At 58.1% G+C, this 17013-nt stretch overlaps 1 protein-coding gene across 7 annotated transcripts in view; it reads left to right on the top strand.

Annotated features, from left to right (window-relative positions):
- Nucleotides 1-15693, top strand: part of LRRC27 (leucine rich repeat containing 27) — a 37006-nt gene extending 21313 nt beyond the window's left edge. For 2 of the 7 annotated variants that reach the window (XM_040624448.1, XM_040624455.1), the window contains 3 exons: nucleotides 8130-8248; nucleotides 9819-9948; nucleotides 14989-15693. In XM_040624448.1, coding sequence (XP_040480382.1) covers nucleotides 8130-8248; nucleotides 9819-9948; nucleotides 14989-15132 — 393 coding nt within the window. In that variant the 3' untranslated portion in view covers nucleotides 15133-15693. Of the gene's footprint in view, nucleotides 1-60; nucleotides 635-3428; nucleotides 4214-4604; nucleotides 4858-8129; nucleotides 8249-8636; nucleotides 9460-9818; nucleotides 9949-14988 lie in introns of those variants that run through there. The other 5 variants (XM_040624451.1, XM_040624447.1, XM_040624454.1 and 2 more) reach the window with 5 other exon arrangements.
- The last annotated feature ends 1320 nt before the right edge of the window (nucleotides 15694-17013 follow it).

Genomic DNA, 17013 nt, shown 5'->3' with positions numbered 1-17013 from the left:
CCAGGTTGCGCGGGGCACACTCCACCCTGAGGGCCGCGCGTCTCCCCTGTGTCTCCCCAGACCCCCACGGGTCTGAACCCAGGCAGCCGGGGCGGCCTGCCCGCGGAGCACACCAGCTCCCCTCCCCTGTGAGCCGCCAGGAGTGTCGTCTTCAATCCTGTCTTGTGGGAGATGGCACCTGCTCATGACGGCACCGTCCCGCCATCCTGCGTCTGTGCTGTGGCCCTGTGTGTGGAGGTCATTGCGGGCAGACGGAGAAGTTGCTTTGTCCACGTAGCCTCCCCCCGCCCGCTCCCTCCTAGCCAGCTCTTGCTCCCACACAGACCCGCTGTTCACGGGAGAGTGGCCGCAATCGCCAGGCCCTCCAGGACAGCCTCCCGGGGTCCTGTGTCCGCCCACCTTGTGCTTCCAAGCGTACAGATCCCTCTGTTGTCGGGTGGTTTGTGCGACTGTGCTGAGGTCCTGCGTTGGGGCAAGAAGGCTGCAGAAGGGATGTCCTTTCTCTGCATGCCGTGTCCTCGGGTTATGGTGTCCGTCCACCTTGGTCCCTGTTTGTGGTGCTGCTTCCCTTTGGTGGCCGGTCCTCCTGGGGGCCACTGGGTGGTGTGCAGAGTGTCCCACGCACTTCTGCCCGCTCTCCTCCAGGTGGGCTCTGGTCTGCCGCCGGTGGACCTGCTGGTGTCTCCCTATCAGGAACGTCTGTGCCGAGAGATCCTGCCACCTCACCTTGCCCACATTGCCTTTGTCCATTTAAACAAACCAATGTTTTGTTACCTTCAAAAAAAAAAGACAGTGGAATCTTTTTATCTGCATGCGGGATCGTGGGAGGACACTCACATTTCAGAAGCCCATGTGGTTGGGGTCCTGAATCCTGCCTGTGTGGCCAGGCCCCGGGTCCTCAGGGTGCCAGGTGGGGCCGGAACCGTGGCCTTTCCCAGCGAATCCGTTCGCTCGTTTCTTACCTGCGCTCCTTACGAAGGAGACCTTTCTCGGGAGACAGGAGAGCAGTTCGTTCTCTCAAACACGTTCTGTACCCAAACCCCTTGTCTTCTCTGCAAACTGTTAGAGTGACAGCAAAGCCACAAAGACTTTGGAGGAGACCACGCTTCCCGCCCTTCACCTTGTGCCCTCGCTCGGGGGCGGGCTGCCCTCTGCTCCCTGCCCGGCGCACACGTCTGCCTGTCATAAGCGTTCTGTGCTGCGTGTCTTCATGGTACGCGTCATGTCCCCTTTGTCACATAAACATTCAATATCCGTGTTTCGTCATTTTAGGAACAAGTCTTGCACAGGTGGCCGTTCTTAAGAATGCCTTTAGAGCTTTATTATAGCAAAAAATTGGAAACAATTTAAATGCCAGGAGATGGGGGGGCTCTAAGAAAATGTCATTTCCCTATTATGGGTTACGCCTGTGGCCGCGGGGAAGGATGAGTTGGCATGGTACCTACTGACTCGAGTGTCTCGAAGAGATTCTTACGAGTTAGAACAGCCCAGGTGGGTCTGCTGCACGAGACTCCCGCTGGTCTGTGAGAGTACCTGCCGCGGCCTAACAGGAAACACGTTTGTCCCTTGTCCCCACAAGGCTGCAAAACCCGGTGGGACCTGGGGTGATGGGCGTGTCTTGTTATTCCTCCCAAGCGCCGGGGAGCGCAGCTCAGTTTATGCGGACCGGTGACTCAGGGTGGGGCCCTTCCAGCCTGGCCACGCGGCTGGTCACCACGGAGGGTGTGCGCTCCGCGCCCTTCCCGGCTCCGCATCCTGCGCGGCTCTTCCGGAAGCCGTTCCTGAGTTACGGCCTCTAGGATGGGTCTGTGTGCGTGAGCGGGTGGGTCTCTGAGTTCAGTGAGCCCCTCTGGCGAGTTACCGACCCCATGGGGTAGTGGGAGCCCTGCTTGGTAGCCGGTCAGCCGGCAGCGCGGACCTGTGCTGGCATCGGAGTGGGGGCGGCCCTGAGGGACTGAGCCCTCTGCCTGGGGCACCTGTACCACCCTCCGCAGCTGGTGTCAGGATGGAGTGGGCTGTGGGCGATGCAGGAAGCCAGCCCGCGATGGGCACGGAGGGGAGGCTTCCGTGAGCAGTGGGAGCAGAGCCAGGACAAAGCCCCCAGCCATCGGCTTCGGCATAGGGTGCGCCTATGTCAGTGCTGACAGGGGCACCTGCCCAAGGGGCTGCTTCCCCGCTGTGTCCTCGCCCGCACAGGAGGCTCTCACCTTGCTGGGGCTACAACACACTTGAAAGCATTTATGGGAATTTCCAAGCATGCAGGACGGAGGAGGGTGGTGTGAGGGCCGGGTGTCCCCCACAGGGCTCTGCAGACCCTCCCCCCGTGCCCCCCACAGCTGAGCGAGTTAGCGCAAACCCACACGTCCTATCATTCCACCTGCAGAAGCTTAATACATATCCTTCAGGGATCAGGACTCTTAGCATGACCACGATACAGGACTGCCGCAAAGAGCAATTAGGAAACAAACACTTTCAGCCCGCCAGCCAGTCCGTGCCCAGAGCTCCCATGTGCCGCCAGACCAGGCTTAGCTCCTCCCCTGCCCTCCCCGAGCACCGAGACTGCCGGCTCCACTCCTGGCCCGGTGCCTGCACCCCATTGTCACCCAGGTCCTGCCTGGACACAGGACTCTTCCCGTGCCTGGCTGTCCCTTCCCAGCCCCATCCAGGGCTCTCCCATTCTGCTGCAGATGGGGGCTCTGCTAGCAGTGGGGTGGGGGCATTCTGGCCTCCCCCTCGCCCGCCCACGCACCCCTTCCCACCCCGATCTTGCAAAGCCTGACCGCTCCTCCAGCCTTTCCCATTCGCTTAGCAGGTGACCTTGAGGAGAAGAGAGAGGCCACCAGGCGGGCCACCCCCGGCACCCCCACACTTGCCCTGGCTCTGTACTTCCTGTCCCCAGGGCCTCCGCCAGCTGCCGCCTCTGTTGCCCCACGTCTGTTGCTCCTGGCTCCCAGGCGTTTTGCTGTGGCACACAAACCCCCTTCCCTCCACCAGCTTCCCCCGAAACCCAAGCCCAGGGTTTAGGCCGGGCAGCATTCTGCAGTGAGCGTGGCTGCCCAGGCCCTCCCCTGCTGCCCCCAGCTCCTGGAGGGACATGTGCTCTGTGCTCCCACCAGCCCTTCTCTCCTGGAGTCTCCCCTGACCACTTTGTTGTCAGGCCCAGTGAGAAGCAGCTGTTTTTGTCCTCCTTGGGTCAGGCGTCCCCAAGGCTGGCTCTGTCCCTGGCGGCCAGGCCTCATGGTCTCTACCAACTGCCCCACCTCGCCCCCACCAGGTCTCTCCAGTAGCCAGTCACTAGCAGTCCTCCTCTCACGCTGCTCAGTTCACAGGCACCAGCCTCCACGTCTACAGTCCCCTGCCCCTCACTGCCCTCCAGGGCCTCCCGGAGCCTCCCTGTCGTCTTACCTAGACCCTCTTCTCTGCCACAGGGCCTTTGCACAAGCAGCTCCTCTGCCCTTGCCTGCTGGGCCTCCACTTTTCCACGAGTCCTCAGAGCACATGCAGCAGCTTCGGAAGGTTCCGTTGCTTCTAGACTTGCACAAGCTCCTTGGCTCCCAACCTCCTGCTGGCCAGCAATGTCCTGGTGCCGTTGTCCCCCGCCAGGCTCCCTCCTCGGCCAGCCTCTGGCTTCTCGGGCCAGACACACAGGATTCATGGTCCATGCCAGGCTCTGCCTGCTGTCCGTCGGCCCGATTCCAGAACCTTCAGCCTTCCCTGAGTGCTGACTGGGACGGACCCAGCAAGGGGCTCTCAATGGTGGGCACGGAGCTGCCAGGGAGGGTGCCTGAGTCAGGCCCTGAATGCACACAAACCCACAACTGACCTCCTTGTCCCACCCACGCCAAGGTCCAGGGTGCATCTCCCCTCTGCCGGTGCCCCCTCCAGCCTCCCCCCGCATTGTGCAGGGGGGTCATTAAGACCAGGCCGAGAGACCACCGAGCCCAGTGGGTGGTGGCGGATTCCCGGCGGGCTGGCGGGCCCTGGCCCCGTTCTCGGAGTTGTATTAAGGCGCCATTGTAATTGTGAAGGCTGTTGGCTGGTGTGCTGCTGTGGTACTTCCTGTTTGTACGACTGTGGTAAAAGGCACTTCACGTAAGATGTGCCACGTCCCTCATCCGGCATCCAGCTCCGCGGCGTCCAGCACATTCACCGTGCTGTGCAGCCAGCCCCACCCTCCGTCCCCGGGACTCGCTCATCCCCCCCCCACCCACTGAAGCTCTGTCCCCACCCCCTCCCCCGCCCCTGGTGCCCACCGTCTCCTCTCTGTCTCTGTGAATGTGGCGGCTCCAGGGACCTCACAGGGGTGACGGCACCCAGTCCTGGTCCTTCCGTGTCTGGCTTTCACTCGGCATCAGGCGCTCGGGGCTCCTCCACGCAGGAGCAGGTGCCAGCCTGTCCCTCCTCTCAAGGCGGAGAGACACGCGTCCCTTCATCCCTTCGTCCCTGCTGGACACCCGGGCGCATTCCAGCTGTTGGCTCCTGGGAATCAGGCTGCTGTGAACACGGGGGTGCAAACATCCGTTCGGGGCCCTGCTTTCAGTCCTCGGGGGTGCGCCCAGAGCTGGGATCGCTGGAGCTAACTTCTTGCGTGTGGTTAATTCTAGTTGGAAATGCGACCTCCCTGATACTCTGCGAGGAGGTTACCCGTGCTGTGTAATCTGTGCTGTGTGGACGCACTGTGCAGTCACCGTTGTGTTGTGTGGCGCGGAAACTGCTGGGTATTTGCATAACCTGGCATGACACAAAGGTTCATAAATCAAACAGGAAATACAGAAGCTCTGGAACTAAAAATAAAACATTTTGACTTCAGGGGCGCCTGGGTGGCACAGCGGTTAAGCGTCTGCCTTCGGCTCAGGGCGTGATCCCGGCGTTATGGGATCGAGCCCCACATCAGGCTCCTCCGCTATGAGCCTGCTTCTTCCTCTCCCACTCCCCCTGCTTGTGTTCCCTCTCTCGCTGCCTGTCTCTCTCTCTCTGTCAAATAAATAAATAAAATCTTTAAAAAAAAGAAAAAAGAAAATTTTGTCTTCATAAAACTGAAATTTTGAGATGGACTAAAACACCATAAAGTCGAAAGACAGAGGAGCGCACTCAGGACATGTTTTATGACAAAAGCTTACTATCTGTGAAGAAGGACTACGTATAGACTCTTTTACATTAAAGAATCCGATAGAAAAGTGGGTAAGGGGCAGTCCCCAGAAGGGGAGAGCTGAGGGCGGTAAGCAGGACAGGGGCTCAGCCCGCTCAGGAGCTGCAGGGTCACGCCGTCAACCAGCGGCCGCGTGGGACAGGCTGTGGGCATGGCGGCTGCTACAGTACGGGGAATCTTTAAGCTGAAAATGTGAATTTCTTTGAGCTTCTGGTAATCCGTGCTTTGATACCGGCCGTCCAATCACAGGTGTCCGCGCACAGACACACGTCTGTGGACTGCGCCGTCTGCTGCAAGGTGATCACGTACCAGTGAAGGCCAGCCCCGTGTGTCCTCCCCAAAATGGCGTCAGGCTCTGTCCCCACGCAGAAGGGCTGACGGCCAGCAGGGGGCGGGGACGCGGCAGGGCGCCCCCCACACCTTGTTTCCCGCCCTGCCTCTGTCCTTGCTCTCAGCAGGGGACCGGGTATCTGGTCTTCCTCCAGTGTGTTTTGCACAGACAATAAAATGTGGCTGGGGGCTTCTTTCCAAGTAATGTGCTTTTATATTAAAAAAATTAAGTTGCGTGTCCGACTTTAAAAACACATCCTAAATTTACATGTGTTCTTCTCTTCCTGTTGGAATGATGCCTAGGAGAGTCCTCATTATATGAAAGCAGGCCAGCTCCCGCCCTCCCCTCCGTCTGCCCGTCCCTCCCCCCGCTGGGGTGTTAAGCATCTTCTAAGGGTCAGGCCTGTGATGACCAGACAGACCAGGTCCCGCCCTGGTAATCCACTTAGAGGTGCCCCGGCAGACACAGCCCAGGTACACGCCATTTATCCTGCTAGACTTCTGCTGGAGGAGCCCCGGGTAGGAGAGGTTGAGCGCCTGCCTCCCCTTCCCCTCCCCAAGGAGCCCACCCTGCCCTCCTCCCCACCCCTGCACGTGAACTGTCCTCCCCTCTGCCCAACTTTCTGACACCCTAAGGGGCATGCCTCCTCAGAGGAAGACACAGACACATGCACACAAACACACTCAGGTACGCACACGCAGAGTCACGGGCACACTCAGGCACGCACACGCAGAGTCACGGGCACACTCAGGTACGCACACGCAGAGGCACGGACACACTCAGGTATGCACACGCAGAGTCACGGGCACACTCAGGTACGCACACGCAGAGTCACGCGGGCACACTCAGGTACGCACACGCAGAGGCACACGGGCACACTCAGGTACGCACACGCAGAGGCACACGGGCACACTCAGGTACGCACACGCAGAGTCACGGGCACACTCAGGTACGCACACGCAGAGTCACGCGGGCACACTCAGGTACGCACACGCAGAGGCACGCGGGCACACTCAGGTACTCACACGCAGAGTCACGCGGGCACACTCAGGTACGCACACGCAGAGGCACGCTGCGGCACTCAGGTCACGCACACGCAGAGGCACGCGGCACACTCAGGTGACGCACACGCAGAGGCACGCGGGCACACTCAGGCACGCACACGCAGAGGCACACGGGCACACTCAGGCACGCACACGCAGAGGCACACGGGCACACTCAGGCACACACACGCAGAGTCACGGGCACACTCAGGCACGTACATGCAGAGTCACAGGCACACTCAGGCACGCACACGTAGAGGCACACGGGCACACTCAGGTACGCACACGCAGAGTCACGGGGACACTCAGGTACGCACACGCAGAGGCACACGGGCACACTCAGGCACGCACACGCAGAGGCACGGGCACACTCAGGCACGCACACGCAGAGTCACGGGCACACTCAGGTACGCACACGCAGAGGCACACGGGCACACTCAGGCACGCACACGCAGAGTCACGCGGGCACACTCAGGCACGCACACGCAGAGGCACGCGGGCACACTCAGGCACGCACACGCAGAGGCACGGGCACACTCAGGTACGCACACGCAGAGTCACGCGGGCACACTCAGGTATGCACACGCAGAGTCACGCGGGCACACTCAGGTACGCAGAGGCACGGGCACACTCAGGTACGCACATGCAGAGGCACACGGGCACACTCAGGTTTGCACACGCAGTCACGGGCACACTCAGGTACGCACACGCAGAGGCGCGGGCACACTCAGGTACGCACATGCAGAGGCACACAGGCACACTCAGGTTTGCACACGCAGTCACGGGCACACTCAGGTATGCACACGCAGAGGCACGGGCTCATGCACACGCACACACAGGTGCACTCAGGTACTTACAGAGACATGTTGGCGTAAGTGTGCACAGGTGCACACACACCGGTGCACACGGTTACACGTACACACAGGTGCACACACAGGTGCACATAGGCACAGATGTAAGCACGCAGGTGCGCGCGCACACATGTCTAAAGCCCCCTGAGATGGGGAGAGAGCACTCTGGTTCTCAGACCTCATCCCTGGGAGTGGGCGGAATATTTGAGACCTCTCCCTCCTTCCACCTGCCTGTGTCCCATGGACGCTGCAGGTTTTCACTTGGAATCACACTGCGCTGTATCAGAAAAAGCCAACACTGAAGTACGTCTCTTGGGTTTTCAACATTTACTCGTGTGGCTCTTGATGTCATTGATCTGAGAGCCTTGAATTTATGGCACAGGCTCTGCCGTGACCCGACTTGTCCCCCCTTCTCCATTGTGGAGGAGCGCTTCCACAGTAGCTTGAAACGCAGCAGTCAAGAATGTAGTCGCGTCCACCGGACGGACGTGGGGCCCATCGTGGAGTGTACTTTCCATCTGTCATGAGGACAGAACTTCGTGCACAGAGCACCTTCCAGGCCCGCCCGGCACCCCTGCACCCGGCACCTTGACCTCCCACGGCCAGCTTCCGACCAGACCTGGGCAGGAGTGGGTGGAGCGTGGCCGCCTCACGGAGGAAGGATGAGTCCAAATCCCACCCCCGCCCCGGGGGCTTGGCTTTGTGCGAACAGCCGTGTCCCCTCGGATTCCTGAAAACATCTTGTGTTTCCCCAGGGGGCCTCAAAGATTCCCTTTCCCACGGATTTGATAGATAATGAGAAAATGCCCGTGAATCCACCCGGGAAAATGAGGCCAAGCAAAGAGAAGTCATCACGAGCAAGTAAACACAAGAGGTTGGTACCCGGGGTCTGCGTCCCGTGTCTTTGGCAGACGCACTCGCCGCGCCAGTGCTCGCGGGCTGCTGCCAGGGCTATGGGGAAAGGGGAGAGGGGTGGGTGGGTCCTTGCCCTTCCCCACAGGGAGCGGCAGCTGCTGGGGGCCTGACATCGCTGTGTTTCCTGTGTTGGCGCTTTGGGGTTGTGCTTGGTCTGCCCCCAGGGATGCCTGCTGAGCCCCTCCCCGTGCCCAGCTGTCGCGAGGCCGCTATCTATATGGGGACCCACCTGAACTAAATCTGTGTGCGTGTCTGTGTGCGCGTGCGCATTTTGCCAAGGAGCCGCTCACGTCTTGACTCCTTGTGCACAAGACACTGATGCTGTGACTCCGCTGGTCTGCACGCAGCACGTCCCCAGGCACGCTGGGAATGCTGCACGCAGCCGGGGGCGCCACAGGAAGGCCCTGGGCTTCAGTACCGTCTCCGGGGCCCCTCTTGCTTCCCCGGCTGCTCCCGTCTGACCTGCACCAGCCCTGCTTTGGGCCCCGAAGCCCAAGCGGAAGCGAGCTGCGGGCCTGGGTGGGGACTCCAGGACTCGCAGGACGACGGGCCTGGCCACCTGGCCTGCATGCGCCAGCACCGCCCTCCACCGGTGAGAGGCCTGGAGGAAGGTCATCATGGTGTGACAGGTGAACGGCAAAGGGCTGTTCTCTTCTGGGGAGTCATTCCTCCTTCGTGCCTAGAGCAGTTGGGGCCAATCTTGCAGGCCCACACTCCGGATGAACCCCCAGCCCCGTGGAATGTGTCCCCTCACAGCTCGTGAGCGCCACAGTCAGAAAGCCCACGGCCTCCGCCCACCCTGTAAGCAGGGCCTTACTGAGAACCAGGTCAGACGTGCGGACACTTGGGGTCTGTGTGGGGCAGGACTGGGGGGCTGCTGGGAGGAGCGAACGAGCCAACACAGAGCCTGCTGCGGGGGTGGGGCTGGCGTCTTCCAGGACCCCCGCCCGAGACCGAGCGGGGTGTGTTCCCGGGAGACTCATCCAAGACTCCACGGCCAACACGCAGGCCGGGGCACTGCCACCCTTCCCACACACCCTTCCAGAATGCTCTGCCGTCCTGAGCGTCCTTGTATTTAAAAGCAAAGAATATGTATTAGCCCAAAGCCCTGATGTTGGCAAAGCAAGTATGTCTAAAATCCTGATTTAATACATCCTGTTTAAGGCTTTATTACAACTGTGTGTTTCTTATGAAGACAAAGACCTTCCCCTGCACGGGGCTTTCTGTGCATTGTCCTGAATGTGTCATTTCTTACCTGTATTTGAAGTTTAAAACACAGTGTGTGTTCTCGCAGCTTCTAAACACCTGGGCCTGTCTGAGCTGCTGCCTGGGGGGGGAGCAGGTGGCCTCTCGTGGCCTCTCGTGGCCCCACCATCACTGTGTCGTCACCGCGTCCTGACAGCTCCTGAGTCCTGGGACCACAGTGTGGCCTGGAGGAAAAAGGAAGATTCTCTTCTCGCTGTTGGAAGAGGAGTTGCTGAGACTTGGCTGATGCGTAGAACCCTTTCCTTCACCCGTTGTTTCCTCAGTGCCTTCCGAGAGCAGCGTCTAGAAGAAAGCCTAAGACAGCACATTCAGAAAGCACAAGAAGGCAGGAAAGGGCTTCAGGGGATGGAGCCACTGGAGGGAATCAGGCCGGCTGCACGGGACTCGGAGAGCGTAAGTATTTGTCGGCCACGTGTAAAAATAGCCTGTTCTGGGAAGAACCAGAGGGAACTTGCTGCGCCCTTTCAGAGCTCGTGTTCTCTCCAGTCATGGGGAGTGTTTCCTGGGCCTCACGTGAGGGCAGGCCCGGGGCTACAGAGGACAAGGAAGGGTTTTCACCGCACGGGAGCCCACAGACACGTTGTGCCACCGCTTGATCAGTGGAGATGGATGAGGACATGTCCGTGGGGTCCTCGCTGACTCTTCGTGCCCAGCAGAGCCTGGCGGGGCCATGAGAGTGATGCCGTGGTCAAGGAAGGCAGCTTCCCATCCTGAACAATGCGTAGTTACCCAGCAGCCGGTGGAGGGAACCCGCTGCCCTCTCTAGAATGACCGAGCTCCGAGATTCTGTGTCGGCTGACCCTTGCTGCTCACGGGAGCGGGAGAACACGCCTGTTCTCCCTGGCACCTGGGCTCTGGCTCGGTGGTTGTTCAGGTCTGCGAGTCTCACCCCCAGGACAGCGGCTAGCACTGAAGCTTCCTGCAGAGCCGTCCCCACAGCCCGTTGGAGGGCGCCATTGTCACCTCTCTCTGTGGACCCAGGGTGGGACAGGGGAGGAGGGAGCGCAGGCGCAGGGCCTGGGTCGTGTTGTGGGGGCCTCACCCCATCTTTTCCTTCCCAGCCCAGAGAACTGTACCTGCCTTCAGGTGAGCTTTATTCTCTCCAAACTTGTTGTCTACAGCAGTAACCTCCTTAACTCCCCAAACCCTACCTCTACTGCTTCTAAACATTCTGTGTCTCAAGCTTCAAGATTGTGGAGTGAAAAGTCTATTTGGTGTCATGAACAACTCTGTGCTCACAAGTCTGATAACCTAACATGAAATGGACCAGTTCCCTGAAAGACCTTGTCTGCCAAAGCTCACACAAGAAGGAAGAGATGGCCTGAATAGATTGCTATCCGTTAAAGAAACTGAACCAATAATAATTTTCTAGTGGGTTCACTGGTGAATTCTATCAAACCTTTAAGGAAGAAATTATACCCACTCTCTATAATCTCTTCCAGAAAACATAGGCAGAGGGAAACATCATAATTCATTCTATGAGGCCAGAATTACCGTAATATCAGAACAAAGGTGTCACATGAGAGGAAAACTACAGACCAATATCTCTCCTGAACATTGATGCAAAAATCCTCAAGAAAATATTAGCAAATCAAGCTTAACAATATATAAAAAGAATTATACACCATGATCAAGTGGAACTTAGGTATGCAGGGTGATTCAACCTTTGAAGATCAATTTATGTAACACTAAAGAAGAAAAATAACCCGATCATGTCAGTGGATGCAGAAAAAACATTTGACAAAATCCAATACTTATTTGTGATAACAACTTTTAGCAAACTAGGAATAGAGTGGAACGTCTTCAACTCGATAAAGAACTGTACAAAAGCTATAGCGAACACCACACTTCATGGTGAGAAACTAGAAACTACCCTTTCCCCTGAAGATCGGAGCAAGTCAGGGACATACTTTCTGAACATCTCTCCCCGCAACATACTGGAAGTCCTAGCTTTTACAACAAGACGAGAAAGGGAAAAGGTATACAGACTAAGACGCGAGAGCTTAAGCTGTCTTTGTTTTCAGATGACATAATTGTCTATGTAGAAAATCCCAAAGAATTGACAAAAAACTGGAACTAATAAGTGATCATGGCAAAGGTTACAGGATCCAAGGTTAATATATAAAAGCCAATTGCTTACCAATACATCAGCAAATAAGTGGAATACGAGTTTAAAAACATATCATTTACATTAGCACCCCCCCCCCAAAAAAATGGTGCCATGTACAAATCTAACAAAATACGTGCAGGGTCCACATGAGAAAAACAAAACTCTGCTGAGTGAAATCAAAGAAGAACTAAGTGAATGGAGAGGAATCCCATGTTCATGGATAGGAAGACTAGAGACTCAACACAAAGCCAATCAAGATCCCAGCAAGTTACGTGTGGATGTCGACTACCCGATGCTCACGTTTAGATGGAGAGGAGACACAGGCCCAGAACCGCCACGAATACTGACGGGGAAGAACAAGGTCGGGGGACTGGCGTTACCCGACCTCAAGAGTCCCTGGGAAGCTACGGTATTCAAGACGGTGTGGTGTTGGTGAAAGAGTAGACAAATGGGTCAGTGGATCAGAGAAATAGACCCACGTAAATACAGTCGACTGACGTTTGACAAAGAGCAAAGGCAACACAGTGGAGCAAAGATGGTCTCTTCAACGATGGCGCTGGAACACTTGGAAAATCGTGAATCTAGAGCCGGACCTCACACCTTCACAGAAGTTAACTCAAAATGCATCACAGACCTGAATGTAAAATGTGAAACTGTAAAAGTTCTAGGAAATAAAGTAGGAGAAAATGTAGGTGACCTTGGGTTGGCAGGGAGTCTTTACATAGAACACCAAAGGTATGACAGAAAAAATTCATAACTTGACTTCATTAAAATTTAAAAATTTTTCTCTGAAAGATGCTATGAAAAGAATAAGACAAGCCAGAGACTTGGAGAAAATATTTGCAAAACACACATCTGATAAAGGACTGCTATCCAAAATACAGAAAGAAAACAAACAACCCAGTTAAAACATAGACCTGAACAGACACCTCACCAAAGAAGATGTATAGATGTCGAGCATAAGAAAGGATGCTCAGTATTCTATGTCATGAGGGAATTGCAAATTCAAACAAAGAGATACCACTCACATGTATTAGAATGACTGTAGCCCTCGTCTCTGACCTCCCCAGATGCTGGTGGGGTCATGGACCAGCGAGAACTCTGGCTCACTGCTGGTGGGGATGCAGACTGGTGCGGGCACCTTGCAAGACAGTTGGGTGATTTGCTCTTACCTTGAGATTCAGCAATGGCGCTCCTTGACATTTACCTGAAAGAGCTGAAAACTTGGGTCCATGCAAAAATCTGCTCACGAACGTTTATAGCAGATTCAGTCATAGTTACCAAACAGAGGAGCAATGGAGACGTCCTTCAGTAGGTGAGTGGATGAGCCGACTGTTTATGGATCCTATGGACTACCATTTGGTGCCAAAAACGAACGAGCCATCATGCCGTGAAAAGATCCGAGGGAACCTCAGATGCTATTACTGAGAGATCCAGTCTGAGGTGACAACTGCAGGACGTTTTGGAAAAGGCAGAACTCTGCGGACGTAGGAGATCAGTGGTTGCCAGGAGGGAGGACAGGTGGAGCAGGGAGGGCACTCAGGACAGTGAAGCCACTGTGACCGCACGGTGACGGACACCTGTCTCTGTACAGTGCACGACACACGAGTGAGTCCTCATGGGCACTACGGACCCTGGGCGATGATGATGGGTCCACGTCAGTTCCTGGGTTGGCACAAGTGTCCCAGCTGGTGATGGATGAAGACGGCTCTACGGGAACAAAGCCTCTTCGCTTTCTGAAAAGTCTAATTTGAAACAGAAACCAGAGATTGGTGGAAGGGAATAGGGCACAGAGGAAGGGCCTAGAGAGAGGAACGGGAGTGGACTCTTCACCAGGGGGCAGGGCAGTCCGCCATGGGGGGGGGGGGCGGTGCTGTGCTCCGATCACCAGGCCAGGTGCCCCCAGAGGACGGAGGCGTTCGCGGGTGGGGTCTCAGACACGGTACCTTCCACACAGCCTTTCTCGGGAAGCAACCTCAGAACGCATTCCTCCAAACAAGGCAGCAGAGCGGGAAAGAGGAGCAAGTGTTCAGAAAAAAGGCAGCTGACCCAAGACCATGCCCAGGAGCCACAGACCTCCCGCTGTGCAGGCCGCCAGGCTGGAGTGCCGTGAGGAGCCCACAGGGTGTCTCCCGGGCAGACAGGAGGCTGAGCATCTGACCAAGGCAAGAGGACATCGAGGACTCTGTGACAAGTATGTCAGAGACAAAGGAAGTCTTTCGGAGGAGCGGTTCTTAGCCCACGAAGAACACAGATTCCCACAGGAAAGAAGATGTCACCAGTGGACACCTGTTGGATCGGCAGCCAGTGCAGTGCCCCCGTGAGCGACGCAGGTGTGCCCTACTCAGGTGCACGCGATCTGCGCGGGGCCCTTCGTCCCCAGGACAGCGCCGTAATCGTGGTTTCCTGAGTGCCCTCCTCTCTCGCTGACTTTACCGGAGAGCCCGCACAGCACGCAGCACGTGCTGGGTGACCGTGGCCACTGGCCAACAGCCGGCTGTTAGTGAGTTCGGCGGAGTGAACAGTAGACGTGGAGTTTGGACCGTGCAGGGTTGGCGCCCCGAATCCCACGTGCCACGGTGAGCTGTAGTGTCTACCTAGTCCCGGTGACACGACCCTGAGCGTTCATCTCACCGCCAGTTATGATGGGCCTGTGTGAGGGGGCTCAGGTGCCTGGGCTGGGGTCCAGGTCATGCCCAGGGCGGTAGAACTGAGAACGGGGGGAGCACGAAGGACGGGCCCCTTCTTGGGGCTGGGGCAGGCCAGCACCGCAGACACAGGCTCCCACTGGCCAGCCTCGCTCGGGGCAGAGGCAGGAAAGAGCCTGCTCATTGATGCTGGCGCTCTGCCCACCGAGGGCCCGGCAGACCGGCGAGGATCATGGGATTTCCTGCCGCTCTTAGGGACCCCTGTGGGGGGAGGGTGGCAGTTGCAGCCCTGCGCTCCCAGGGCTGGTGTGAGTCTTGGGTGGGATCATGGGCAGGGATGGTACCGACCTTGCCCCTGTAAGCAGGACAGGCTTCATCCCTCCATCGCCTGGCGTTCACTCGGACAGCTGTAGGCAGAGGTCCCAGGCAGCACCCTGGTGGGGACTCCAAGAGAAGCAGCCCACGGGCCGACCTCGAGAGGCCGCTTCTTCCGCGGGACGGAGGCACACTCAGTGGGCTCCGGTGCACAAGGCCCTGCGATGAGTAGGCCTCTGGGGGAAGGCGGGCTCCAGCCCGGGGGGCCTAGGCGCGGGTCCGCCCTCTGGACCGGAGCCGTGCTATTGCCACGGGCCCTGCGGCCTGGCTAACTTCTACCCCCTCCCTTTCTCCCAAAAGGCTAGAAAGCTGCAAGACGAAGTGAGGAAACTGAGACTGGGACCGACCTGGGCTAGAAGCCGCCAGTTCACAGCTCTGGCTGGCCAGCTGCCACTCCAGCCCCGTGCACCTCGGCCTTGGAATATACTGTTTAACATGAAATAGGAGGAGTCTGAGAAAGCCGACAGATGCTAATGAGCGAGCGTCCCTTGTGCTGACTGAGAAGCTGGTTTAGAGCTCATGAGCCCGCCGGGTGCCCCCTCCCACACGCATCTGGGGGGAGCGGGTCCGACGCCACCCCCGGGCTGTCTTTCACGGCCTCAAATGTGTGGCTCTTTCAGAGGCCGTACACGGTTTAAGCTGGATTAAAGGAGAGAATACCGTAAACAAGCCACACGGTTTTCACTCCCGTGCCCGCGCCTCTGCCGATCTGGCTGACGGCATGTTTCGGTGTCAGCCCCCGTCCCCCCCACCTCTGCCGCCCTGGTCACTCATGTGACCCTCGTATCCACTGACTCATGCGTTTTAGTGGGGGGGGGTCAGAAGTCCGTGAGCCACCTCCCCGCACCGGCACTGCCGTCCTTTGGCCTCACCCTTCGTGCTGGCACACCTCGGCCTCCATCCGCCCTTCACAGCCCGCCCTCACCCAGGCCAGCCAGACCCTGCCTGACTTACTCTCCGCGGGACCGTGGGATTGAGTGTTAAATAAATCCCAGGCCTTAACCTTGAAAATGTCCTTGATTTGACTTCTCAGCTCCTTGGCCTCTGGGTGGGAGGGAGGCAGTTAGACCAGGCCTACACTGGGGTCCGCTGACCCCCCGCCAGACCCTGGAGTGCTGTTCCCATGCTGCTGCCCTTGGGCGAGTGCCCCCTGGTCTCACACCTGGGGGTCTGACGCCGCTCCAGGGCTTGGCACCCGTTTGATGCGGGAGGTGGGGGGGGGAAATGACCTGGAGGGGAGGGATCCTGGGGCAGCGGCCACCTTCCCGGGGACACTCCCACCCCCACCCTGTTCTCCCCCCCAGCTTAGCCAGCGGTTCCCTCACGGCTTCTCCTGAGAACAGGCTGTTGGAGAACATTCTCCCATGACGTGGTGTCCCTCACCTACTGTGCTTGCACGGACGTGACTAACCTGGGCTTCTGCTTTGCAGGTGCTCTGGCTAGTTGGGGGGGGTCAGCTTTAGAGGCCCATCCTAGCTTGGCCCTGCTCCTGATTGGGCCTTGTGGTTGGTTCCCTTGTAGATTGGGAGTATCTAGGGTGGGGGTGCCCTCCCTGGCCCCTGACCGACCCCGTCGTGGGTCCCTCTCCTTCTTTCTTAGTTTCTGAGTGCCCCCCCCCCCGGCACCTGACGGCTGGGACAGTGTGTCCGAAGACCTCCTCCTCTGCCCAGGAGCCCTGGGAAGGAGGGAGGAAGAGCTGGAGGAAGGGCCAGGACGCCCTGGGGGTAGAGATTGTGCCAGGAGGTGGGATGGTGTGGGCCACGGGGCCACGGCCAGGTGTCCCCACCCAGGACCTGCTCTTGGAGCAAAGCGCTGGCCTGGCACCGCCTACCCTGCAGGCCTTGGCGCTGTGACCCAAGTTTTCCTGCAGGTGGCGCCTTGGCTTAGCCCGACCTGGTTCTGGGCCTCGACAGCACAGCTGTGCAGGGCAGGCGCTGGGCCCTCCTGCCGCACACACCCAGAGGAGGGCAGCTTCTCTGCCCTCAGGGCCCAGGCAGGGCCACCCCACAGGCTGCCGTCTGGGGCCTCTATCCGCCCACCTTGACCAGGCACCTACTTCGTGACGTCCTTGGATTCCTCAGAGGCCCAGGCCTGAAAGGAGGGTCTGGCCTGGCGCAGGCTGCAGCCTGTTTTCTTCCCACCAGCCACACGTGTCATCAGGAGCAGGTGCCCTTCGGAATCTCCTGGCCACCATCTAGCCCAGGAGAAACGCTCCTGTCTCCCCACCCATGTCTCAGAAGCAACCCACAGTGTGGCACTGTGGCCAGGACATGGCCCTAGGCCTTGTGGGCAGAGGGGGCGTTCAGGTAACCACAGGTGTTGTCG

This window comes from Ursus maritimus, unplaced genomic scaffold (assembly GCF_017311325.1).
Source record: "Ursus maritimus isolate PB19 unplaced genomic scaffold, ASM1731132v1 scaffold_7, whole genome shotgun sequence".
In the NCBI taxonomy this organism is placed as follows: Eukaryota; Metazoa; Chordata; class Mammalia; order Carnivora; family Ursidae; genus Ursus; species Ursus maritimus.
This window is presented reverse-complemented; position numbering and strand designations above follow the sequence as displayed.